The sequence below is a fragment of the Cebidichthys violaceus genome, unplaced genomic scaffold (genome assembly GCF_023349555.1).
Source record: "Cebidichthys violaceus isolate CVI_PGR_0920_01 unplaced genomic scaffold, fCebVio1.0.p SCAF_67, whole genome shotgun sequence".
Classification (NCBI taxonomy): domain Eukaryota; kingdom Metazoa; phylum Chordata; class Actinopteri; order Perciformes; family Stichaeidae; genus Cebidichthys; species Cebidichthys violaceus.
Window position 1 is genome coordinate 977292 of NW_027176894.1, and position 25464 is coordinate 1002755.

The following is a 25464-nucleotide window of genomic DNA, read 5'->3' on the forward strand; positions in this document are numbered from 1 at the left end:
TAATGCCCTGGATTTTTATTTCATTTCATGACAATTCAAGAGGATTCTTAGTCTTTCCCGTGTGTGTGTGTGAAGGGTGTGTGTGAAGGGTCTACAAAAACAAAAACTCATGAATCAACTGGGCCATTGGGATTGTGGTACAGACAAAGAAAAACTACAAGTAGCCTTGTTCAGTACCAAACTCTTCACAGAAGAGAGAGACGTGTTTTAAAGGTTTTGTCTCGTTTCCCCCTCAGATGACGTGTTAACGTGTTAACTCGCCTTCTGGAGAGTTCTTAAAAGTAGAGAAAACGGTTTCTTCTTCTTCCTCATTTAATACGCATTGTCTTCCTTTTTTTTTATGTAGAAGCTGGAATGATAAATGTCAGTTACTGCAGTTTTTTTTAACTCCCTTGGTTTTTTTGTGTTTTTTTTAAAAGATCAACAAGTAACAACAGAATGAAGTTATTTCGTGAGGAAAAACTTGGGAGATACAAAAATATATTTTAAAAAATGACAGGGGGGGGGGGTTTATCTTTGAGAAAGTAAATGAGAAAATCAAACAAAAGCAGCATCAATCAATAAAGTAAATCATATAGTGCTTAGATGAGTCAGAAGCAGCAAAGTCTTCTGGGTAGGAGTCGTCATCGTCCCCATTGTTTTGTTACTTGTCTCAGGAATATTAAATGTATGGAAGAGTTTTGTGGAAACCGATTAACCGACAAACTGATGCCCACAACAAACAAATTCACACCCGACGTCTTCCTCCTCCTCCTCCTCCTCTTCTACCGGCTCAATCTGTGTGAACGCACGACTCCACGGACTCAACGCGACGCAGAACCACGTCGTGGAAGAAGAACGACCGACGACCAAAACCTCACGGCCACGTTCACAACATCCACAAACAAAAAAAATAAAAGACAAGAGTGTTTCTTTTTCTTTTGTAAAAATCGAGCTAAACACAGACTACAGCACGAGGGGGGGGGGGGGACAGTGTATAAAAATAACAAAGACGGATTTAAAAAAAAGAAAAAGGAAACGGAGAAATAAAGAAACCTTTTTGTAAACGCGGCACAATAAATAGATCAGACAGCAGCTCTGCACCATGCGTGTGATGACAGACATCTGTGGTACAACGCTCACACCTCACACCCGCACCAGTTTGTCTCCTTTTAATTTTGATTTTTTTTTTTGTGTCGTTTTTGTTTTTCAATATCTCGAGTGCAAAACATCACAAATGAACAATTCTGTATTCAAGTAATGTTATATACAAGAACAAGGGGGGGTGGTATTACAAATATGCAGTACTGTACATATAATTGCCATATTAAGAATTTACATACGATCTCTTATTAACAGTAACAAATAGGGAAATGGGTTGAGAGAGAAGGGGGGGGGGGGGGGGGGAATAATTGTACGAGACGAGCATTGCAATTAAGTCCCAGAAGCCTTTGCTGTGCTCGTGCCGCCACCACTTTGCTTTCACCACTAACGAACGATGCATAGCACCTTAAAACAACAAAAACAACGATGGAGTCACACCCCCCCCTCCTGCCCCCCCGCGCTGCGTACGGGACGCTACGTGACCTCCATGGCCACTGTGTTCTCTGATAGACTGTTCAGTGCTGGCTTGTCTTGTTCGTGGTTCTCCCTGAGGGACAGAGAGACAGAAAGACACACGGTCAGCTGCAAAAGTAGTAAAACAAGAGTTTCATTGATGTAGCTTTAGTGTTTCCCACTGCAGGGACTTGATCCGGAGCGGATCGTAACCTGAACTTTGGATGTACTGCATTGAGGAGGTCCTTTCTACTACCGGTGCATCGTCTGCAGCCATTACTTGTGCCGTTGGAACATTTGCACCTTTTGCTTTTACCACTTTGTTTTAAACTCCTCCTGCTGCTGCAATGGAACCGTGTACTTCCCTTAAATGAAGCGGAGTGGTGTCACCTGCTGGGTAGATGATTTACTGTGTACATTACGTCTTTGTTGATGGCGGTAAACCAGTTCATACCATCAACAGCGCTGCCGGCAGTTCCTTTAAAAAGTACCTGGAACTGCCTGAAATTCAGTTCTCAAAGAATTTGGCACAAGCAGAACTCGTGGCTAATGTTACACTTCCTCACGTTCCTGCAGTGGAATAGTACTTATAGACGCATTTTACACTTTCTTCTGCAGGTATGAGGCCCTTTCTCCAACGCCAATAAAAGACAAAGAATAAACTCTTTCATAATCTAACCAAAGGCTTAAAACAGCCTCTTGTTTCTGGAATATCTCCACATACTTCAAGCTTAGTGACTCCAGCAGCAGAACATCTGGAAAGCTAAACGTAGTGCTCAAGACATTCATTCATTCATTCATTCATTCATTCATTCATTTCCAGACACGTCGCCCTTTAACCTCACCTGGGCACTTTGTCCAGCGGCGAGGCCGAGGCCGCGGTGTTCTTGGGTTTCTGACAGTTGGCGGTAGCGGTGGCGGCGTGGGCGAGCTTTAAGGCGGATGTCGACATGGCGGCGCTCAGCGTCCGGGGGGCGTGGACGCGCTTGCCCGTGGGGACGCCCAGACGGAGGCTGTTGTTGTTGTTGTTTCCCAGCAGGACCTGAGTGGCGGCGGCGGCGGCGTTAGTGGCGGCGGCGTGGGCGGTGCCGTTGTTGTTACTGGTGGTGGTGCAGGGGTGGAGCAAGGCGGGTGTCGGGGTGGAGGTGGGTGGAGCCAGGGAAGGGGACGCTGTGCTCGAGAGGTGCAAGCCCTTGTAGACACCTGGGGGGGGGGTCAAAAGAGGCCGGGGGGGTTTAGAGACGTCAGGTTTGAATTATCAACCGTTCTTTGTGAGGTATTTTGTAAACCTGAAGTACTGAATATGAACCAACTTTATAAATGTGTACAACAGTATTAAACATCTCCTGTGAGGCAGAAGATCGTTTTAAGAGCTGGATTTATTCCTTTTCACCAGAATCACAAAGAAAAAGCAGCGATTAGAACAAATAATTGTATAAGTTTTGAGTAGTTTTATCTTTTTTTTATAAAAAAGAGCCGTGGTTCTTTTTCATCTGCAGAATAATCTCAAATGGAAATCCCATTTTGGCACTTTTATCTAGCAGACTACAGAATGGTCGTCGGTGGTTGTTTGGGGGAGTTTAGTGCCGCAGCTTTGGTTCAGTCTGCTTCGTGCCGTTATCAGTGCACTGCATTATGGGATTTTAGGACCCTCATTGTTCGTCTATTCAGTGTCACTGTAATGCAACCAAACCATATTTTTGTCTTTACGAATAATCTCAAGCTGGGATAAATTGCGGAATGGAAACATTCCCAGTGGATCAAGACTGTTATTAAATAAGAGGACGATGACTCCAGCCGTTACTGTGATGGCATATTGTGGAGCTCCCATCATGCTCAGAATGATGATCATTATTGTGTTGACTGATGGGAACAGAGGAGGGTCACGCTCAACGACAAGCAGTCCCTTTATTTACAGAAGAGAAAACGTTCCCGTCATCGAGTCATCGAGTGAGACCCTCCTTTTGTCGAAGCCGAAGCGCGTCGTCGTACCTGAGGGGGAGAGGACGCCGTTGACTCCGCCTCCCAGGGCGAGCTCCTCCTTGGTTTTGAGAGCCAGCAGCTTGTCGGCGGTGACGAGGGCCGAGGCGGCGAACTGAGCGCCGGCCTGGTCCAACGTATTCGCCAGGCCCTGTGGTGGAGAAGAAGAAGAACCGTTAGAAGTCACCGATGAGAGGAGAGAAGAAGAACCGAGGGCAAAAACGAGCAGAAGCGACCAGTGGCCCACCGACCTTTGTGCTGTTTGTAGTGGCGGTGCTGTTGGCTTGCTGCTGCAGCTGGATCTGCTCCAGCTGCTGTTTCTGCATCAGGGCCAGCTGCTCCTGATGCTGCTGGTACTGTTCGGCTGTGAAAGCTGAGGGACACACAAAGAGTCCGTTACGCATCTGGACATTAGAGTCACACGTTGAGACAAATCTAGGAACTGTTGCAGAGACTGTGTGTGTGTGTGTGTGTGTGTGTGTGTGTGTGTGTGTGTGTGTGTGTGTGTGTGTGTGTGTGTGTGTGTGTGTGTGTGTGTCTTAAGTGCTGCGTTTGAATAAAATGAATTCTCCTCAAGTACCAGACTACTTCTGGAAACAAGTCTTCGGCTCAGAAACGTGGCGGTCTAGTGGTGAAGGATCAGATCAATGACCATCTGTGGCTCTTAAACAGGACGAGTGACTCAAGTCCTCGGCCACACCTCCTGCAGCTTCTTGTAATCGAGCACCAGCTCTGTGAGAAACTCATCACTGATGCACGAGGTTGTTTGAGGCCACCGTTTCTCTCTTGGGGGGGATAATGAAATATAAATCTCAAATTTGTTTTTGTTTTTTTAGTGAATGAAACCACATTTAATTGTGCAACCAAGTTTCTGGTGCTCCCCTGTATGTCTGTACGATTCAGATTCAACTTTGTGATTTTTCCTGACAATCCAACAATCCATTGGTTTCAGTGATCAGATTCTACTCTGCGTGGGAGTCTCTCTTTACTGGCGTTCTATCGATTGTGAAGTCCTATTCCCACATTTCTAGGTATTAACGTGGAACATGTGCTTCAGTAAAATATAGATTTTGTTTTCCCCTTCAGTTCTCCACTTCACAGGACTCGTCTGAAAGTCACCGCTCGTCCTCTGGCTCCGCCTCCATCTGGAACACCCTTCACGCTGCTTTCATTTAATCTGCCGCCGTCTCGTTTTAATCAAAAACACTCGACGTATTAATTCAGAAGTGCTCACGACGCGGACTTAACCGCTACCGTCGTCGCACGAGTATCTCTCAAAAATCCCTTCATTACAACGGCGTCCTCTAGTTTACGGTGCCGGCAAAATATTCCAATCAATACAAAAACATAAACGACTCCTGTGAAGCGCTTGTAGCGACGTGGACGCCCTCGCAGTGAAGCCACCGGGGAGCCGTGTGGCTTTTAGTTTGTATTCAGCGCTGCGCTCCTCTTTGTCCACGCAGCCCAACAAATCCTTTGCATCTCATGAATGTATTTATCAAACCCCAGGTTCTAATTGACACCTTGTGGACTGGGGGGGGGGGGGGCCTGCGCTGTGAATGCAAAGCGACGGCTGCACCCGATGAACTACGCAGTAACAAAATAAATAAAATGTTCAAAACACAGCTGGAGGGTAAGCGATCGCCTCAATCCAGGTAAAAGACAGGATGTCGGGGTAACAGGGTGAGCATAGACAGATTCATGGACAGTTGCAGAGTACTCGGCCTGAAGTCCTATCGCAATGTAGCCTTCTGGAATTCTCAAATCGCAGAGTGAGCAATGTGAAACGTGTCAAAATACCATTTTGAATCAAATAAACATAAATAGTCTTGCTGCAGAGACGTCCTTACACATCCGCTTGATACAGTTCCCCCGCAAAACACCACACCGATATCATGCTTATCTGTTCCGCTCTACTGAAAGACCTCTCTGGACTAGCAGACCTGTTCAGGGTCAGGTCAACAAAAACACCCAAAACCTGGTTTTATGTGCTCAGGTTTTGACATCTCCTCTCGCACACAATCAGGAGGAAATGGGATTTAATTTAATCTTATTCTAACGTATAAAAAAAGAGGCTCAAAAGCAAGAGATGGAGGTCTGACGACATGCGTGTGTTGGAGGCAGCCGCTCCACCTACCAGCGACGGGCGGGGGTGCGGGGACGACCCTCAGCGGCCGTTGAGAGCCGTACGGCTGTCCTCCGGCTGTGGAGGAAGAGATCGGTCGCTTCAGGCCTCGACTCAGCTTCCTGAATAGCGGGTGGGCGTTGTCCAGCTCGTGTAGTGGTAGTGTCCGTGGTCTAAAGTGCCTCCATCGGCACGACTTTATATTCAACAGTATCTGACTGAGGTCCGTGGAAGAAGAGGGAGAGGAAAGAGAGGAGTTGCAGGAGGAGGAACTTCTGTCCGAGGTATTTGTTTCTGAGGTACTGGCAAACTTGTCGGTGGCCGGCGAGCGTGAAGTAGTTGTAGGCGGCGAGGGGGGAGGAGGCAGGTCGAGCATTTCTGGGTCCAGTCCGTGGAAAACGTTGTCGTGGTCCGTGAACGCCCTGTCCAGCAACACCCTGAGGGAGGAGGAGGAGGAGGAGAGCGTCAGGTAACCGACGTGCATTTCAAAAGCCCTTGACGAGCCACGTGTTCAGCGAGGTCGAGCACGCGATCAAAAACAAAAAACAGAACAAGAGAATTGAACCGACCTGCCGCCTCGTCCCACGCGCCGCCGAGCCATGCCGAGGCAGCGCCGCGGTACGGTGAGCGTGGTGAGGCTGTAGCGAAAACGAGCTTCTGCCAGACCGTCGTCCCAGGGTCCGCACCACGGCCAGCTGCCCACGCGGTCCTGACGAGTCTGAGGCAAAAGACACTCGTTTCATTTTCACTTTCTCCGTACAATACCTCCGACTTCTGACGGGTCGATTTAGAGACCCGTTATAACCGGAGCCTGTAAAAAGCATTTAAATGCATCTACAACCTCGGAGCACCACTGCTGGTACATAATGACCCCTTAAACCCACCAGCATGTCAAAATAAAGCTCCGACATGCTATTTTTTAATTGTTTAAATACTTCGCGTGGATGACCACAGTACTCACAGCGTAGTACTGGCAGCCTGCCTTCCTGCGAAAGGCATAGGCACCATCGGGGTCGTTCTCCTCCTCTGCTTCCGATGAGCCCGAGTGCAGCTGTGGAGGTTCAAAAAGGTCAGTGGAAGAGCAGAATTCATAATGCCGAAGCCCCGCCCACTCGTCTCGTGACAGTTTTCACAATTTGGAGTGGATTTATCAGGACAGGAAAAAGGGCAGAGAGGAGCGGAAGGCGTGGAAAGAGCTCCGGTGGGCACCGAGCGGCGCTTGTACCTGGGAGAAGGGCTCGTCGTCCGAGCTCGGGAAGTCGTACTGGTTGAGGTCCTTGGCGTTGAAGACGACGGGACCCGGATGGTGGGGGGCGCCCGACGAGAGAGGCAGCGCCTTCTGCTTCTTCTCGTACTTCCTCTTCTGTCGGGGAACTTCCGTCTTCTCGGGCTAACGGGGGGAAAAAGAAGAGACAACTCATGAGACTTTGGACCTCCTTAAAAGCACCTGTTAAGGAGACTACGGGACATAACTAATGTCGCACACAGACCTCTCAAACAATACAACAATGTGACTGACAAGAGTCCTTCTCTTATATAAATATAAATAACACTTTCTCTCATGTATACAGTGCAGCGTCAGAACCCTGAGGTTAAAGCTGAGCCTCACCTTGGACTTGTAGTCCTTGAGGTCCATGTGGTCCTGGTGTCGGTACTGGTTCGTGACTGGGACCAGGGGAATGATCTGCGGCCTCACCAGCGCCCGTTCAGCCAACACCTCCGCCATGACCTCCCCGCTGTAGTCCGACATGACGTTTCTGGAACAGAATAAAAACACATTTAGTTTAGTAGGTTTTCTCTAATCAAGAGTCTCGGACTCGTCAAGCGTCTCCATGTTTCAGAGGCTCACCTCTTCTCAAAGATCTCCAGTGTGAGGTGCAGCAGCTCTCTCTTGCTCTTCTCCCTCCTCTTGATCATCTCCAGGATGGTGACGGCTCGGCTGAGATCCCTGCGCAGCTTCAGCATCTTCTCGTAGGACGCCTCGTCGTTCTTGCGGTTCTTGAGTGGTGAAGGAAGAACATGGACGTTAATTTAAATACATTGCATGTTCATTTATGTGCATCACAAACACCTGGTAGGTTTGTAACACATTTGTCTGAATGAAAGCAAACGGGTCATTAAGATCACAACGTCAACGCCGAGGGTAAAGTTCTTCAAATGACCACTTGGTGGCATGAACATCCTTCAGAAGAGAGTCGAGAGGAGACGAGAATGTCATGGAGTCAAGGTGTTCAGCAGTGTAGTTTCACCAATTCAAGAAAAATCCACTGGAGTTTATGTTAAAGTAATAGTTTTATATTTCAAGAGGTGCAGCGTTTCTCAGAATATCTGGTTACTTAGTAAGGATGGACTGAATCTATCACGGTAAAGGTTTATACACACACACACACACACACACACACACACACACACACACACACACACACACACACACACACACACACACACACACACACACACACACACACACACACACACACACAATACACTGAATTACCTGTAAAATCAATGAAGTCATTGTTTTAAATAACTGTCCTTTCTCACATTTGATTGTCTTGTATTTGGAACTTCCATACAAACAAGAATAACTGGCTCACACAAGTCGACACTAAAAGTAAACCTCCCTGAAAATGAAAGAGACGATCACGTTACAGGTCTGAGGATTAACAGGCGCAAATAAACAGCAGCCTGACTTCATACAGTGCAATATGGCCGATGTCCTTCCTCACATAGTGCTGGTTGAGATGCCTCCTCTTGCTCTGCATTCACAGAGCAACTTCTGCCCAAAAATCACTGACGTCAGGGACTTCAGTCTCTTTCTCAATGAACAATGAGATGATCAACCGCTGCGTCTGCATCAATCATCTCTCAGAGAAGCTCGTTGAGCAGACTTTTAATTTATTTACAGCAATAACAAAAGCTGTGATTACACACAACCGGCTCTTCACAAAAGACAGTGACACAGCAGAATGGTATCACTGAGAGGAAACGTGGTGAAATATCTCCCGCAACAAAAAGGTTTTTTTAAAAAAACCCTCAGTATTCCCTCCACAGATGTCGTCACAATAAGACGTCCTGCTGCACAACGCAACAAGCTAACAACAAAGAATCCAACCACCGACACGACGACCACAGACCGGCCCGTAAAGAGCCCGAGCGTAAACACCACCCACCTTCCTGGTCTGCATCTTCTCGGTGCGCCGTCGGAAGGCCACGTAGGGATCACTGGTGCTGGAGCCGTCCCGCTTCTCCTGCTTGACGTTGGGGATGAGACAGTTGGCTCGGCTGTTTTTCCTCTTGCGGCTCCAGTAGTCGAAGACCTCCTTGATGAGCTCGTCGTCCTCCTTCAGCAGCAGTTTGGCCTCCGGAAGGCTCACCGCCTTAAAGAAGAAGACGGGAGTTACATTTGTGATAAATAAAAGTGGCTGATCTGTTATGGAGGGCTTTCAACACTATCTATCCATCTATATTTTGCATTTGTCTGCCGACCTGCTGTCCACTGCCTTTCTCCAGCCGGTCAATCATCTCCTCAAACTGCAGGAAGCTGATCTCCATCTTCTTCTTCAGCTTGTTGACAAACGCGTCGTCTTCCGAGTCGAGGTCGTAGTCGGGCTGCTCTGTGTCCAAGCTGAAAGCTGCAGGGAGGAAAGGAAACAAGGAAGGATGAGGATGAGTCTACGGAACACTGCAGATTTCTGACCAGCGCAAAACCAGAGGTTGTAATCCGATTATAAAGAATAAAATAACTCATCCACGTGTCTGTGTTCTTAAACTTCAGTGCCACACTGGCCTGTTTTTTTAAATTCAGCCTTTGTAATCTCGTTATTCAGGAAGGCATTCGTGTTCACTTTGAACCATTTTGGTGTTGAGCTCATCCTGTGATCCGAAGAGACCTCTCTACTCTGTGCTGTGGCGTCAAAGTCAGAAGTCAGCCTAATTGGTCTGGTAATGACTGAAGGCAGCGCTACAAAGCAGAAATAGATCAAAAACAAACTTTCTATGAACTTTAACTTTTAGTTTCTGTCGGCAGCAAAACTCGCATAAAGTCACGTCTGCCTGCAGCCGACGGTGAATCCCATGAAAGTCAGTCGGATTTTAAAAAGATAAAAAGATGGTTCCTTCTCATACCGACAGTTACCGACCTCTTTTATGTCAGATATACGCCACGCTTTCACCGTCTTGTCACGTAACTGATGTACAAAGAGATCGATTACATCCTCTCTCCTCAACCTTCCCACCGACACAGCAGTCCATCATCATTTAATGAGTATTCAAGTCTGTTGATGACAGATTTTAACTGTCCGACAACAAAAAGAAACAAATCTAAGCGTAAAATCTAAACATAAACTTACAGATATTGACCAGATTGTCACATAAAGAGACAAAATGTGCATTTTTAAATGGCGTAAAGTGCTGCCTGAACCCGGTGATTTAAACACTTCTTCTATATCGCTGAACAAAGATGGAAACTAATGCAACGAAACACTGACGACGGTTCACGTTCAGAGGAACGCAGCTGGTCATATTTATAGACCGCGGCACGTCAGTATTTGACTGAGTCACACATCAAACTGACACCTGCAGCATCCCAGACAAAAACAAGAGGCAACACGCATCAACCTGATGCAGGTCCTCTCTGTGGAACGATAGAATACGCATCCATTACAATACACGGGACCGACGTTCTCACACTGGACTGGAATAAATGATTGCTTTAAGAGTACAGCCCAGCCAGCAGCTGTAGGTTAGAGACACACTAGACGATCGTCAGGCGTAATGACGGCAGATTTAACCCTCCAGGACGGACTAGAAGTAACCTTTTGAATATAGAATATCTATGTTGTTGTGCGACGTTTGGTACATTCAGCCACATCCAACCCAGCAGCTCACAGACTGACCAGACACATCATCGTACAAGTCTTCTAGGTTTGTGATCGGCGAGGCACACTGCCGAAATCAAATGAAAGCAGCTTCTAAAGTCAGACTGCTGTGCTTACAATCAGAGAGCAAAACAACGTGCAGAGCGGAGGATTCGCTGCTCCATCTAATTCAGAAAAGTTCTCCCGGTTTCTAGCTCAATTTTCTTCTGCAGAAACTTGATTCTTTGCTGCATTCATCACCCGTCACCTTATGAAATGACGGCAAATGTGCAGCTGCGTTAAGTGCACTCACACCTCGACAAAAAGACAGCCGTTTGAAGAATAGATTTTCCACACGTCTCAGACCGTCTAGACCTCCCGAGGAAACCTTGAAATTAGTCGGACGGCGGTTTGACGGGACGAAACATTTGTCACTTCAGCCTCCGACTGATAGCGCGTCTGTGTGCACGTCGGGAACAGCAAATTGCTTTCCTTGGAGAAACAATCACGGCAACCACTTGTGACACAGACGTGGTTACTGAACTAAGCAATCTCGTCAACTAATGTTCTTTAATATCATTACTGAACAACCTCACGAACTGACAACTCAGTAGAAGCTCATAAACACACGTCTGATGGCATAAAACGCACAAATAGCCGTCTGAAACAACATTTAGTTCATAAAAACACCAGGAAATATCCAACTTCTTCGTTCAGACACGAGAGTGCTTTATAGGCCAAATGTTAATCTACTGAAATGATAAGGGTCTAATGAGGTTTACAAATAAAAACACTGGAATATTCTCCTCGCTGCAAATCATCATTTTGATCAACGGCCCCAAAGTGTGACTTAATGCATTCAAACTAATTGAAGGAACCACTAAGACGACCTAATGAAAGGACCGAGGTTCCTAATCCGCTGCATCAAGCTCATCCTGTCCTCTTTCAGCGTCTCTCTCTCACACACACACACACACACACACACACACACACACACACACAGACAGACAGACAGACAGACAGACAGACAGACAGACAGACAGACAGACAGAGAGAGAGAGAGAGAGAGAGAGAGAGAGACCCACTCACGCTGTATGTGAATGAGCTGCTTTGGCATCTTGAACTCCCCGGGGTAGAGGGATTCGTAGTAGGTGATGTTGCTCTCCGCCTCGGGCACCGGGATGACCATGTTGTCTCGCTTCTCGCCGTACACCTGCTGCGCCGAGATGGCCCGCTGGAGATGGTGTTCCTGCAGAGACAAAAGACGGAGGGGTGAGACACCTGAACCACGTCCGGAGGGGTGAGACACCCGGACCACTGAGCGGACGGGTGAGACACCCGGACCACTGAACTGGTTCTTACAGACGATTTAGAAATGGTGACTGTAGAAACTACGAGTGGTGAAGACAACAATACAGGACGTGCTCTGGAGTATTTAAAAGTTGAGTCTGCCACCCACAACCTGCACATCATCTTCAGCCCTCTCATGCGTTGGTAATATAGGTGACCACATGTTATAATGAAGGATTATCTTATAGCTGTGGACGCAGCAGTGCTGAGAACGGTAACTTCGGCTCAGGCTCACTTTGGGGTGGACTGTCCCTTTAAGGTGGACCGGCTATTCTCCAGACACACTTGCACTAAAAAGGAATAAACCATTTATTAAAGAATGTCAAAGAATCCAAGCAGCAGAATGACACAAAGATCATCCAGGCTAGTAAACTGGTCTCCGCTTACATGTCTGCCAAGTCTCCACAAACTACAGTACGGAAACCTGAGACAACATGCAGGGGTGTAAATTGGGTGGCCGTGCTGGTCCGAGTACAATCCTCACTCACACACACACACACACACACACACACACACACACACACACACACACACACACACACACACACACACACACACACACACACACACACACACACACACACACACACACACACACACACACACGCCCCAAGGGTGTCAATGACCACATTCTGACTTGTGAGACACAGTCACAGCTGGCTATTAGTGAGCTTGAGGTAATTAACATCAATACATAGTTTGTCCATCAAAGAGCACCAACTAATGTGTTGTCCCTCAACTGTAAAGCGGCTTCAAGCAGCTGTGAAAGAGTAAACGATTTTGACAAATGAACTAACTGCTATAGAAGTCAACAGAAAAGTTCTAACTACTGCAGAGGACATTTGTCTCTCTCTCTACCGTCCCGAGAGCTAAACAACAACCTGTACGACATCATTTAGCCGTCTCAATATCAACAATAAGAGAGTTAGAAAATAATGGACCAAAGCAAAAATCTTTACAAAAAGTGCTGAAACAAACAAACAAATCCACTAAACTAAACCGATCACAACAACATTATTAAGCCTGTTAAACTCTGCCACGTCAGCCTCATTTACCCGCCACCACAAGTGTGACGAGAACCCGCCACCGCCAAGCCGCTTGACGGGTAATGTGCCGGAAGGAAGACAGGCTGACAGGCCGGATATCTGGCTGACTAACTGGTTTGCTGGCGGGCAGCTCGTGTGATCGTAGTAGCAGCAGCAGCAGTAGTAGTAGTAGTAGTAGTAGTAGTAGTAGAGCCTTTGGCCCAGAGCTGGGCGCTGAGCCGCTGGCAGGCAGTCTGTCAACAAGGCAGCGTGCTGCAGCTCTGTGGTGGAGGAGGGGTGTGTTTATTGTTTCTCCTGAGGCTGCCGGAGACACAGGGGAGTGGGGGGGGGGAGGGGGATCTGTGTGAGGGAAGCTAGACGGTGAATGAGTCAAAAAGAAAGTATGTGAATGAGTTGGTCTTTTTTTCCCCATAGAAAACAACTGACTTTGCAAAAAACAACCCACTAAAAATGAGTCCAACATGTATCTCTTGTAGGACGATATGCTACGCTAACTAGCATTGGAGAGCTTCATTAGGATTCAACAGGTGCGGTCGCCGCTCAGTCCGAATCTGATTCTTAACTCCGTGACGTTCGTCAGGTTCACCTCAAGCTGCGACTCCACAAAAAAAAAAAAAAACTCTATTCAGGGTCGGAGGATCGTTTCTGCTTTCATATCACAAGAAATACACTATAAGTTACCTGATGGTTTCATCTAGATAAGCATCTAAACAATAAAATCTATTTAATAGCAAAGTCTTCTTAATTCAAGCAGAGGCTTCCCTTCAGAAGTCTGTTTGGTGCAACAATATCACAGCTGCATGTTCCGTTTAATACGAGGCTATTATCTTTAATATCACAATCAAAAACATATCCATAACTCGGCTGTACTGAAGACTTTGAGGCTTCATTCATAATGTATGCATGTAATTCAAAGTATTAATAACTTAAAGAAACATTGTTTGCATGACAAACGTACTGCTTTAATCCACATTTGTTGGCGCTTAGCCTTTAAAAACATCATTTTCGCTACGGTATAAAAACAACTCTGCCCTACCTGCAGCAGCAGCAGGGAACACATCCATATCAACAGGCGCTCCAGCAGCAATACAACAGCACCATCAACTACAGTCATACAACCACAACAAACAAAGAAATCATATTTTGCTCTTTTTTTTTTTTTTTTAAAGATGATGGATTCATAAAATATGACGACTTTTGAAGCTTCATTTGAAAACCTTTGAATGCAATAATGAGATACTAGAACAGCTATATGCGTAACGATAACCACATTTAAGGAGGTTTTTTTTGGTGAGCAGGTCAATGGAGGACAGAGACGAGGAGTCAGGTTTAAGGAAATAGGTGAACCGGTTTGTACTTCAGGATTTTAAGTTCCCCTGTGCTGATCGACAGGGCTCAGCGGGAGGACATGCCGCTCCACCACATTCAAGATCACATCTCTGTTCTAGTAAGTTAGTTAAAAATCGCCTTAATGTCGACAACATACAACCCAACCGCACATCTAGGAGCCACCGGCTATACTGCAAGACAATACTATAGCTAGTGTCTGAAGCTCAAACATCAAGGTGCCTCGTCACACTGACGCCAAACATCCTGTTGATCCAACAATCGGAATTAAACACATTATTAATAATTTATACAGAAGTATCTAACAGAATGCAACAGGGTTGTCATACTAATCTGGACAGTAAACAGAAGCTTTGGTGCGTTTCAGTGTTAAAAGTGTAATTCAGAACGTACTACAACAGACCAGAAGACATGCCGGTGTTGCCGACTCTTTTCTGTTGAGTGGCCATCAGCACTAGCTCCAAAAGACACCAGCTGTCCCCTCGGGCCTCTCTTATTGTGACAGTAAACCCAAAACAGGGCCATTGTTAGAACAGCTGTCAAGCTACCAGTATGTCGGTAAAATGCTTTTGAAGATTGACAACTCTATAAGTGCAACTTTTCAACAATAACAGTTCTAATTGACCCGAGCTGCTCCATATATCAAGAGACACATTACTGTGTTTTTAGCTTAGTTCTTGGAGTCAAATGATTTTGGTTAAAGTTAAGCTTCTCTTGGTCCCACATGAAGACAGAGTTAGAACAGTTTCCACTGAGTTTCATCAGTGTGCCGTTTCTCAGAAAGCACTATTCATATTCAATTACTTGAAGAGAGGAACGTTGGCATCAGTACTTTTAAATGATATTTTAATACGCTGCTTGGAGTTAACGTTCAACAGTTGACTTCCCTCTAATATCTATTCCATGCTGGTGTGGAAACATCTTCAGACTATTGTCTTTATTCAAGTTTCTTGCAAAAAAAAGCAATTTTCAATTTAACATAAGAACATCACCCAATACTAATTTTTACTGACAGAGCTTGGACGCGTCATAATGAAAAATGAATGCAACCTCCGTTAATGTTAGTTGTTTAGCTCACTGTCATTCCTCTGAGCAGCATGCATGGGAATGAATTACAAAACTTCTGAACCCCAAAACCTGTTGGGTGCGTTAAGAAATTTTTGTTGCATAAATTAAAAAAAAAAAAAAAAGGTCAAAAAAAAATTGCACCATTTATAATAGCCAGAAGCTGTCAAAGCAAACATTATTGGCCAATTTTAAACTCTCCGACGGCCCTTAAACACATCATGTGTAAGAGAAACGTCAAGAAAAACAACAATATTGAAGATTTCATCAAAATCAACAGTTTGCACGAACCAGATCCTGTCAAATGAATTCAATTCTGTGCTTCTCATCATGGGAAACCAGAACCGACTCGGCTGAGACCGACAGTGACAAACTCTGTGAACCTCTCACCGAACTGCAGGCGGCTGAACACAGAGCGTTTAAACATGTTATTCGTGCAATACATGTAGCATCGAGGGCTTCAATTTATTTTTTTAAATTAGTAATACTTGTGGACACATGGAATAATGCTCCACTGTTTTTTTTGGAGCTCTCGCTACATGATGATTCCAGAGAGGAGCAGGACTTGTTTTAACGAGGCCACAGTGAGAGGAACAGCTTTCGGGGTTCAGAGGGTGAATTTAGTTCTAAAAGTCTTACGGTTGTTCCTCCACGGCTCGTTTTGGACTTGCAGTTGCATGAAGCGTCACATAATTGTGCTCGTTCGCAACGGCACAAATTCTTAAATACGAGACGAATCGGTTTGTCATCGGTCACGGACGATCACCTGACAAACAGACAGTTTCTCTCGTCATAATAATTACTTCACAATATGAAAACCATTTGGATTTTTTTTTTACCTAATTTAACGTGTGACCTTCAGTACACCATCATCTGTAACACTTCCTGAATCCGTCTCTTTGTGCCCCAGAGCACCGTGTTCATCCACACCGTGTGGACCGGGAGTTTGGTGCTCTGGGTTAATACTCTTCTCCACAGCGTGTCACCCCAGAGGCAAGCGGTTCCTACTTTACGTTCACCGCGTCACCAGCGCTGCCAATCTGTTCAGAGGACCGAGCCGTTTTATTCTCATAATATGGCTTCTCCATACCGACCTCTTAACGCATTCAAGTGCAGCATCTACTGTGACTCTCCTCCGTCTGTGCAAGTACGCTCGCATAACCTTCATGTTCCCATTCCCACCAAAATCACTCCCCACGGCAAACTCCTAAACTTCCGCATCAACGTCCTCGAACCGCTCCACAATTGAGCGAGGAAAAAAAACAACTAAAAAACAACTCATAAAAGCAAACGGCCTCGAGCAAAAAACATGTCGGCTGCCAAATCCAATCAAGCAATGTGTTTGTTTACTTTTTGCCGGAGAATAAAAAACAGACTTAAACTGAGGTGAACATTCAGAATACAGAGCATTAGCCGGTCCCCCCCCACACACACACACACACACACAGAGTCTAGAAATAGCCTTTTAAAATGACCACATCGATCACTGTCGAGTCTGCTGAGGCAGCCAGAGCCAGACACTGTAAATGCCTCTTAACATGACGGACCGCCGCAGGGAACCGGTTGGGAAAAGGGCCGTCGAGGGCCGCGTGGCTGTATTACAGAGCGGTTTGGATGCACCGCGTGGGAGCGGGTGGTTTTGAACACGTGGGGTGTGTGTGTGTGTGTGTGTGTGTGTGTGTGTGTGTGTGTGTGTGTGTAACTGGGATATGAAAATCAAACATCACACACTAGTATGCGCCAAGCTCTGCACAGCGGTTTGAGTTGCAGAGCGTGAATTGAGAAACTTTTCCATTACAAAATACTGCTGTTAAACCAAGATAAGAAAATATGTTTTTGTACCCCCCCTCCCCCAAACATTGAGCATGGGCCCACTGTTGCATAACAATGAAGGTAAACCGATTACTCACAAACGGGGACCATCCCCAGGCTTCTTATCTAGCCGAGGCTCGTCTGTAAACGGTGGGTGAGATTCAAGAGGCTGGCGTTTATTTCCCACAGCTGACAAAAAAGGTAACTTTCAGTTTCACGGCACACATGCTGCAGAGACTTTGGACAGGTGACATGCGTCCCACATTCCCACCCAGCGAGGTCACACACTGCTGACACACCGGTGGAGCTGCCAGAAGTGTGTGAGTGTCTGTCTGTCTGTCTGTCTGTCTGTCTGTCTGTCTGTCTGTCTGTCTGTCTGTCTGTCTGTCTGTCTGTCTGTCTGTCTGTCTGTCTGTGTGTGTGTGTGTGTGTGTGTGTGTGTGTGTGTGTGTCGGTTAGTGCCCCGTGTCTGTCTGGCAGAAAGGCAACCCAAACAGATCCCTGTGGGTTCCCACCAGGGCCGCAGACACTGACCTCACTTTCACCCAAATGTAAACACCAGACAAAAGTGTTCGGGCCCAAAACAAACAAGCCGCACGTGCTGAGGGGAGTTTCTGCGATGACGGCTCTCCGGTCAAGCCAAACACACACACACACAGCCTGGAAATTACAAAACCACATGCTGGACTGAGCGATGCTTCTGCAGTACAGTAACTGCAAAATCACAGCAATTCAAAACCATACTCCCATGTAGGATTTACACTAGACGGGGGGGATTCGGAGCAGACAGCTCCCCACGCTGAGCTGTTGGCACTCAGCAGGCCTCGGTTTACCTCTTATGATAATATGACGGTTACATAAGCGAGACCTCCGGCAGCGCCTCCTCCTCCTCCTGCTGCTGCCCTGATCTCATCCCCGAGCGCCACACTGCCATCTGACACACTGAACCCCTGACACCGATCCGGAGCAGGAGAGCCAGGCTGACTGCAACACACTGAATGAAAACAGTCTCATCCACCAGGGACGTCTGGAGCGATGGTCACCGTACGCCTTTATGTTTAAAACATCAGTCAAGACTGCTGGGTCAGCTATAAAGAACACAATACTCTGATATCCTGCTTAGAGGAGCAAGAATATGGGGCAGCTGTCTAATAAATGAAATGTATAGAATTTCCCACAGTGTGTGTCTAGTTCATAAACGACGCCTTAAGTCCTAAAGATAACCACAACACTACTCAGAGCAGGAAGCACACTTTATGTTTATTCACCTGCATCAAGTGGCTAATGCATCCCTAAAAACAGCACTCTCTCTCCAGCCAAATAAAATGACATATTACGACAAGGCTTCCATTAAAAAAGGACAACCAATTATCCGCCAAAATAGCCAAATGTGTTAATGGGAGGTTTTGGTTTGCAGGGTGCGATTCAATGTTCAACACTAGGAAACCCAGAGAGACGGTTGTTGCGGTCACAATAACACAAACCACCGTGTTCCCTGGAGACGCCACATCTAGAATGTCAACACGGGTCGATATATAGAGAGGAATATCTCCAGTTAAGTGGACGTAAGACTGAAGATTGAATAATAAGCAGGATATGGTTCACTGTTCAAACAACGGTTGCAATAACTGCATGACAACAGCTGCATAATACAAAAGACAGTTAATGATGACAGCCTCCATTAAAATAAAACAAACATGGAGGGCTGTAACACATTGGCTAACAAAGAGGTAAAGAACCTGGACTGAAGTGATAAATGTCTAAACCATGTCACAATAAAGTGAGCAAATACTCCCACAAAAACATTCACTACGTCCCGTACAAGACGACAAGAGACCGGGGATGTTTTTTTCCCCTCAATGCATTGCGGCAGTAGTGTGTTGACATTTCTGCCACATATAATCAAAAAAAAGAAACCCGCTAGCGCCCCCTTGCCCTGGTCCTTCGCAATTACGCCAACATAAAGGCCCCCAGACCTGACAAGACGGAGACAAAATGTCGGAATTGCCGAAGTCACGTGACTCCTTTGTACTCAGAAAACCCACCTCACACGCAAATAAACCGGAGAAATCGGGTAATTTTATCACATAAAGACACAACGGATCCCCGCGTGGCCCAAACGTTAAACCATAGTCACACATAACAGCCGTTTACAACAGAATTCCGTCGTGTTTCTCCTGAGAAAAATTGGCGGCCATTTTGTGAAAGCTTGCGCAGGAGAAAAAAAAAAAAAAAAAAAAAGAGCGACGCCAAAATAAAAAAAATAAACCAAAAGCATATATTTTTCCACAATTTCGGACGGTTAGAAAAGCATACCGATTCCTCTTCTTTCTCCATCCCCGTAGGCATCTGTGGCACGGCCCGGTTAATGGACGCATATTCGTGTAGGTCGGGTAAATCCTCACAACGGAAGACGGGTAGCGGTTTGGAAGCGTCCAGCGCCCGTGCCCGAAACGACAGTTTACTCATTTTAATCCCTCACAATTCGAGATGCAATATAAATCTATCGGATCTCCTAATACTCAAAACGGTACCGAGTGGAGCTTTCATGGATGTTTCTGGTGCGGTTATATCTCTTGTTCTAACGGTTGGATTGTTGTAGCTTGGTATTTTAGGGCGTCGCCAAAACGGAGCCGAGAGGAAAAGGCCCGGATCTTGGTCGCTCTCTCTCGGACTGTTTTTTTCCGACGCTCCGCTCTCCCCTTATCGTTTGGTTCAGTGCGCCATGGACAACATGGCGGACATTTAAAACTCTTTTGCTCTGGTTTCGCTCGGAGCGGTCCAACCCCCAGTTCGCGGACCGACCATTCCCACACGATCCCGAGCGCTTGCGCGTTGCGGGGGTGTGGGTGTGGGGGGAAGGGGGTCATTTTATTATCGCAAACTTAACTCCTCTCTCCACACATGCACGTACATTATTTAAATTAACGTTAGGCATGGGAGAAATATATATTAATATATATTATAAAATAAAATAAAAAAACACTAAATAATGAATTGTGAAAAATAAAAATGCAGAAAACATTTACAAAAGCAAAAAAAAAAAACCCAACTTACATTCAATTGCTAATTTTAATAAAAAATAAAAAAAGTATAAAATTATGGGCGAAATATATATATTGCGCTGATAAAATACATAATAAAAAATATTAAATAATTGATTACGAAAAATACAAATAAAATACTTAAAAATTGTAAAAAGAGACGTATAACTTATATTCAATCACCAAAAATAAAATATATAAGCCAAAACAGACGAGTCAATTTATTTGTGTATAACAAAAAATAAAGTTAGTTAAGATCACGAGATTTTGTAAAATGTCCAGCGCTCAATGATTAGATCAAATGACATTATTAAAAATGTAGTGTTGCTAGTTTATATTATATTATACATTTATTGACTTTGCAGTCAATATTTGATTATTAATGATCCATTAAATCATGGTTTGTTTTTAACCACACCTCTTAAATCATGAGAAATCAACGCTTAAGTATACAGTTGTATAACTTTTCTGTTTAGCCATGCAGTGATATTATAGAGAATATTAAAATTGGTGTTAACTAGTTTATTAAAAAAGGCTCCCCTCAGGAAATACAGTGTAAAACTACCCTAATAAAAAAGGTTCTACTCTAATTATTATTATTTTACATTCTAAACAATGCCACGTTTTAGTACAATACTCTGAAGGTTTCTTTCATGGTGGTCGGTTTCATGCTTTGGTGCAAAACTTGAGCAACAAATCCCTTATCAGGAGAACAAGACATGCATTCCACACTACCCACTCCAGGCAACGCCTCAACTACCACAGAAGTAACTGCTGCTGCTGCTGCTGCTGCTATCCAGGTCCATCACTGGTGATCCTTTAACAGCCCACTTTAAAAAAAACAAAGTTTATTCCAGGTGAAACGCTTCATGGAGACACGTTCCAACACCTGAACAATGTCGCCCTCTTCTGGTCCGACAGTCACAAGATCTGACTTTCAGGACACCAACATGCAACAAACCACCAGCTCAATATATGCATTCAGAACTCTGTGCGGTTCCACGAGCAGGTGCATTATTCAGTTTAGGGGGCTCCAGCAGAACCTCTGTGGATTTTTTGGGGGGGGGGGGGGGGGGGGTGGAGAACCGACGGTTCAGCTACAGAGTACACGTAGAGTGCTAGTTAATAACATTTCACAATCATTAGAACACCTTACCTGTTGATGGCATGAGGTTTAGCCGGGGTCCACCCAGGGGAACCGGGGTCCAGTCCTCATCAGTAAATCCATCATGAGGACCTGAGAGCCAATTGACAAGAGCAACAAAAGGACATTTAGCCCAAAACTCCTCTGCACTTTAAAGAAAAAGGAAAACAAAGCTTTAAAAAACACATTTTGACAACTAAGTGACAGGAAAAGACGAACCAAGCGGCCCGCTAGTCAAACTCAACTTAGACTTTTCACTTGTTGGCTAAAGAGGTTTAGGAGAGGGTCGTCTGGGTGGAGCAAAGTAGAAGCATCTAGTCCACCACCTGATTATAATTGTCCGCATTGGTCAATTGGTCGAACCCTCCAACGACCACACCTGGCTGGATTCGTGGGCATCGCTAAAGGGACTGTTGTGTTCAGGCAAATTCACATGAAGCGGATTTAGTTTGGTTTAAAAAAAAAACAACAACACACCACTAAGTGACTCCGTGATCTTCTTATCAACGTGTTCCTGTGGGCCAACCCAGAAGTTAGCATCGCACTGGTTCCCTCAAGAAAAAGCTAAAATGGGATCTTACCATTAGATTATTGGACAATGTGGCAAACCACCATTTATGATACAATAAGCAAGATAATCTTCACAAATGAAGACCATTTTTTAGTGATTTTTGATGCGTGAATGCAATCCCCAGAAGTAACAACAAGCTAACATTAGTCCACCACTATAAAAAGGAAATACGCCACGCTTCAGTCCCAGTAGTGACTTTTAAAAAAATGATTAACAAAAGACACTTAAAAGCTTTGAGATTCAAGAGTGGGGTATTCACTGTCGTATTTTAAAATCAGAGAACATAATCTCTGAAGCTCGTGTTTAACCACAGAACTTATTTCAGGCATCGAACCAAAAACCCTTTAAAAAACACAACACATTGACTTTGAGACGAGGGAACCTGGACTCATGTCCAGGTTTTAGGACTCATTCCTGCAGCACTATCAGTGAACGTTAGCATGCTACCACACTGAGCTAGAACAGTGAACGCAGCATGTTAGCAGGCCAACGCTAACATGTGGGTTCAGTCACTGATGTGGCTGTAGACTCTCGTGTTTCCACTGGGTCACAATGTGTGTGATGTAAAAGGGGAACTCGAGTGACAAACCCAGTGCTGCACCTGAACGCTGCCAGAGGCCTCCGTGTCTTCAGAGTGAAATAAGAGCCTGTGGACGTACATTTCACAAACAATTCAACTGTCACCTGTCCCCAAAAGTGTCCCGTCCCGGTGTTTATTATTCATTATCAGGACGGATTTCCATCATGCAAAAAAAAAATGTGCGTTTTCATCATGAAGGCGGAAGCAAATGAAACCCCAGGAGAATAATTCAAATTGTATTATTAACGAGCCATTTATAGATACGTTTGTCCCTCAGGATGTCTCATCCTAACCCGTGCGTGTGAGACGTCATCAATACAGCAGCGTCAGCGATGTTGTGACGTCTTTAAACCTTTCACCTGAGCCGTCTGACAGTCGAGCCCCTCGATGTGTGGCTGGCGGCTCGTATGTTCATGTTAAAGTGCATTCAAAATCACTGGAAGCGTGATATAAAACGCAGTCACTTTAATAATGATGTCCGCTTCTTTGAAAAGGTAACGTCTCATTTTAGAGCTTGGTTTCCCCCTTTACTTACACTGATATTAAGCTGTACTGTACATGGACGTGCCTTTTAATACTCTTTATTATTTTGCAGATAATTACCAACCTAATTACTAATATTTTTTTAAAAGTCAGGCATACAAGTGTCCTATGATTATGCAAAAATGACCAAGAGCTAGGATGAACTAGTGGATGTCTTCCAAACGTTTATGAAGATAATTATCCCCCTTTTTATGAGTCCATGTAGGGAGAGGATCTACTGCGGGTTACTGCAAATAATGCAGGGGGGGGGGATATGAGTCATTCAGGACCAGGCTAGACCAGGGCCAGGAAAGACCAGGAAAGACCAGGGCCAAGCAAGACCAGGACCAGGCAAGACCAGGAAAGACCAGGGCCAAGCAAGACCAGGACCAGGCAAGACCAGGAATGACCAGGGCCAAGGAAGACTAGGCAAGACCAGGGCCAGGCAAGACCAGGAATGACCAGGGCCAAGCAAGACTAGGCAAGACCAGGGCCCAGCAAGACAAGGTCCAAGCAAGACCAGGACCAGGGCCTAGCAAGACCAGGAATGACCAGGGCAAAGCAAGACTTGGCAAAACCTGGGCCAGGCAAGACCAGGGCAAGGAAAGACCAGGGCCAGGCAAGACCAGGGCCAAGCAAGACTTGGCAAAACCAGGGCCAAGCAAGACCAGGACCAAGCAAGAACAGGGCCAAGCAGGACGAGGACCAGGCAAGCCCAGGACCAAGCAGTTCCCCGGTAGACCACAGGGACTGCCTGGCACTGTTTAGCCACACACCCCAAGCCTCTGATCCAACAATGTTATACACATTTCCAACCAAAGATGATGAACCTTATTTAGGGGAAATTATGACACAAATAATCTCTGAAGCCGTCGTCGCCTCTTCACCTTGTTTCCTCTCTCCTTCTGACCTAGATCACAGGCATTCTAGCTCTGCCATTAATGTAACAACTAGTGAACTAGATTCATGTTTTGATGCATTAAAAACACACATTATTTCGCCTTAAATCGATCGATGTCACGAGTGTCGAGGAACTTTGGATGTTTTTGGTGCTGAATCGCATCCAGCTGAGCAGCAGGAATCTGATTGCGTGTTTGAAATCATCTGATGCCACAGAACACTATTCACGATGGGGCCTTTTCTTTTCTTTTTTTTCTTTTTCTTTTTTTTAATAGCGAACCATCGATTCAAGTTAATACAAATACACATTTCAAAAAAAAAAAAAAATACTCACCGAGTCGATCATTGTAGCTCTACGTTTTGGGGGGGATTTGTAAAGACAAACGGGCAACATTTCTACAAGTTAAATAAAAGAAGAAGAAGAAACGCAACACGACGCAGCTAAGAGAGACAACTAACGTAAACGGTACAGCCACGGCTACTTCTTCTACTAGAACACATAGACACAAACAAACGGTTGTCCGGTGTCCCGGTGTCCGCTTTTTCACATCCACCTCGTCAAAAAGAAGCGTTTATCGGTCGATGTTTTCCTGTCGATGCAAAGCAGGCTTGAAACTAGAGAGGTGGACACCAAAGTGCTACTGTTGGGGGTTAACAACTTTGCTGTAAAACGCGGCCTGTGATTGGACGGCCGACGCCACCAATCACCTGTGTGCTCATGTCGTCACGTTCCACAGGGGATGGAACGCGACGTGATTGGCTGACAGCTAAGATGAGGCTGCTAGCGCTTAGCTGTATCTTTTATTTTGTATTATTATTTTTATTTTCACCCACTAAAGTCATACTATTACATCTTTATTTTTTATGTCTTTAATTTAGACTTGCTCCTCATTTTTATTTTTATTTTACTAATTTAGTTTAGTCTATTTTGCACAATAAAAATATTGTAAATAATAAAAAATACATAAACATAACAGATACATAACATAATAATCACAACGCAGAAAAGAGGCAGAAAGCCCACTGGGCTTATTTGAAGCATCCATCTATATAATACAATAATTTCACAACATTATAGAGAACACAAAATTAATATACATAAGATATGACTATGTGATATTGTTGACAACATATCTTTACAACATATGTAACAATATATGAACAAAAAAGAAAGAAAATGTGATTGTGTCAAGATGTGTATGAGTGTGTGTTATGAAATGTGTGGGCTATGAATTGTTGTCCCTTTACTTTAAATGATATATTTCACACATTAAATATGTATTTCTTTGCACTCATATCGTTACAACATACAGAAACACTTGGATGTTTACGCACATATTTTGTTACTGGTGTTGGTGCTTTTATCATTCATTCATACGTTTTTTTAATACATGCATACAAGTCATGTCTATTTCCTTAATTGTCTTGTTCTTAAGCTGCTATATCTATTTAGCACCTTGAGAGCAAATACAACTTTATTTCTAACAATTTACCTGGTTGGCTCATTTGCATATTTTTGTCGGTGTGACTAACTTGCTTCCTCATCACATCCTCCTGGTAAGAAGAGTAAAACTAAAAACACA

The 25464-nt window shown here is 45.0% G+C and overlaps 1 protein-coding gene across 2 annotated transcripts; it reads right to left on the reverse strand.

Moving 5' to 3' along the window:
• On the reverse strand, positions 1-25431 carry LOC137890616 (enhancer of polycomb homolog 1-like). 2 transcript variants are annotated; one of them, XM_068734775.1, is made up of 15 exons: positions 24216-25431; positions 21321-21401; positions 11590-11749; positions 9131-9276; positions 8815-9021; positions 7491-7639; positions 7251-7398; positions 6867-7031; positions 6603-6692; positions 6211-6359; positions 5654-6078; positions 3768-3889; positions 3529-3667; positions 2382-2739; positions 1-1630 (listed from the first exon to the last, which is right to left on the reverse strand). In XM_068734775.1, the coding sequence occupies exons 3-15, from the start codon at positions 11687-11689 to the stop codon at positions 1558-1560; spliced, it is 2271 nt and encodes a 756-aa protein (XP_068590876.1). In that variant the 5' UTR covers positions 11690-11749; positions 21321-21401; positions 24216-25431; the 3' UTR covers positions 1-1557. The 2 variants fall into 2 exon arrangements, with proteins under 2 accessions (XP_068590876.1, XP_068590875.1); XM_068734774.1 differs by lacking the exons at positions 21321-21401; positions 24216-25431 and adding an exon at positions 19437-20135.
• Positions 25432-25464: the final 33 nt, after the last annotated feature.

What these genes read in the sequence shown, in the direction of transcription:
- LOC137890616 (XM_068734774.1), bottom strand. Translation starts at nt 19,589, where the DNA reads ATGAGTAAACTGTCGTTTCGGGCACGGGCGCTGGACGCTTCCAAACCG. An exon ending in ACGACGAGCCCTTCTCCCAG is followed by an intron (nt 6,693 to 6,866) that starts GTACAAGCGCCG and finishes GAACCTCCACAG; the next exon opens with CTGCACTCGGGCTCATCGGA. An exon ending in CGCGTGGGACGAGGCGGCAG is followed by an intron (nt 6,079 to 6,210) that starts GTCGGTTCAATT and finishes CTCCTCCCTCAG; the next exon opens with GGTGTTGCTGGACAGGGCGT.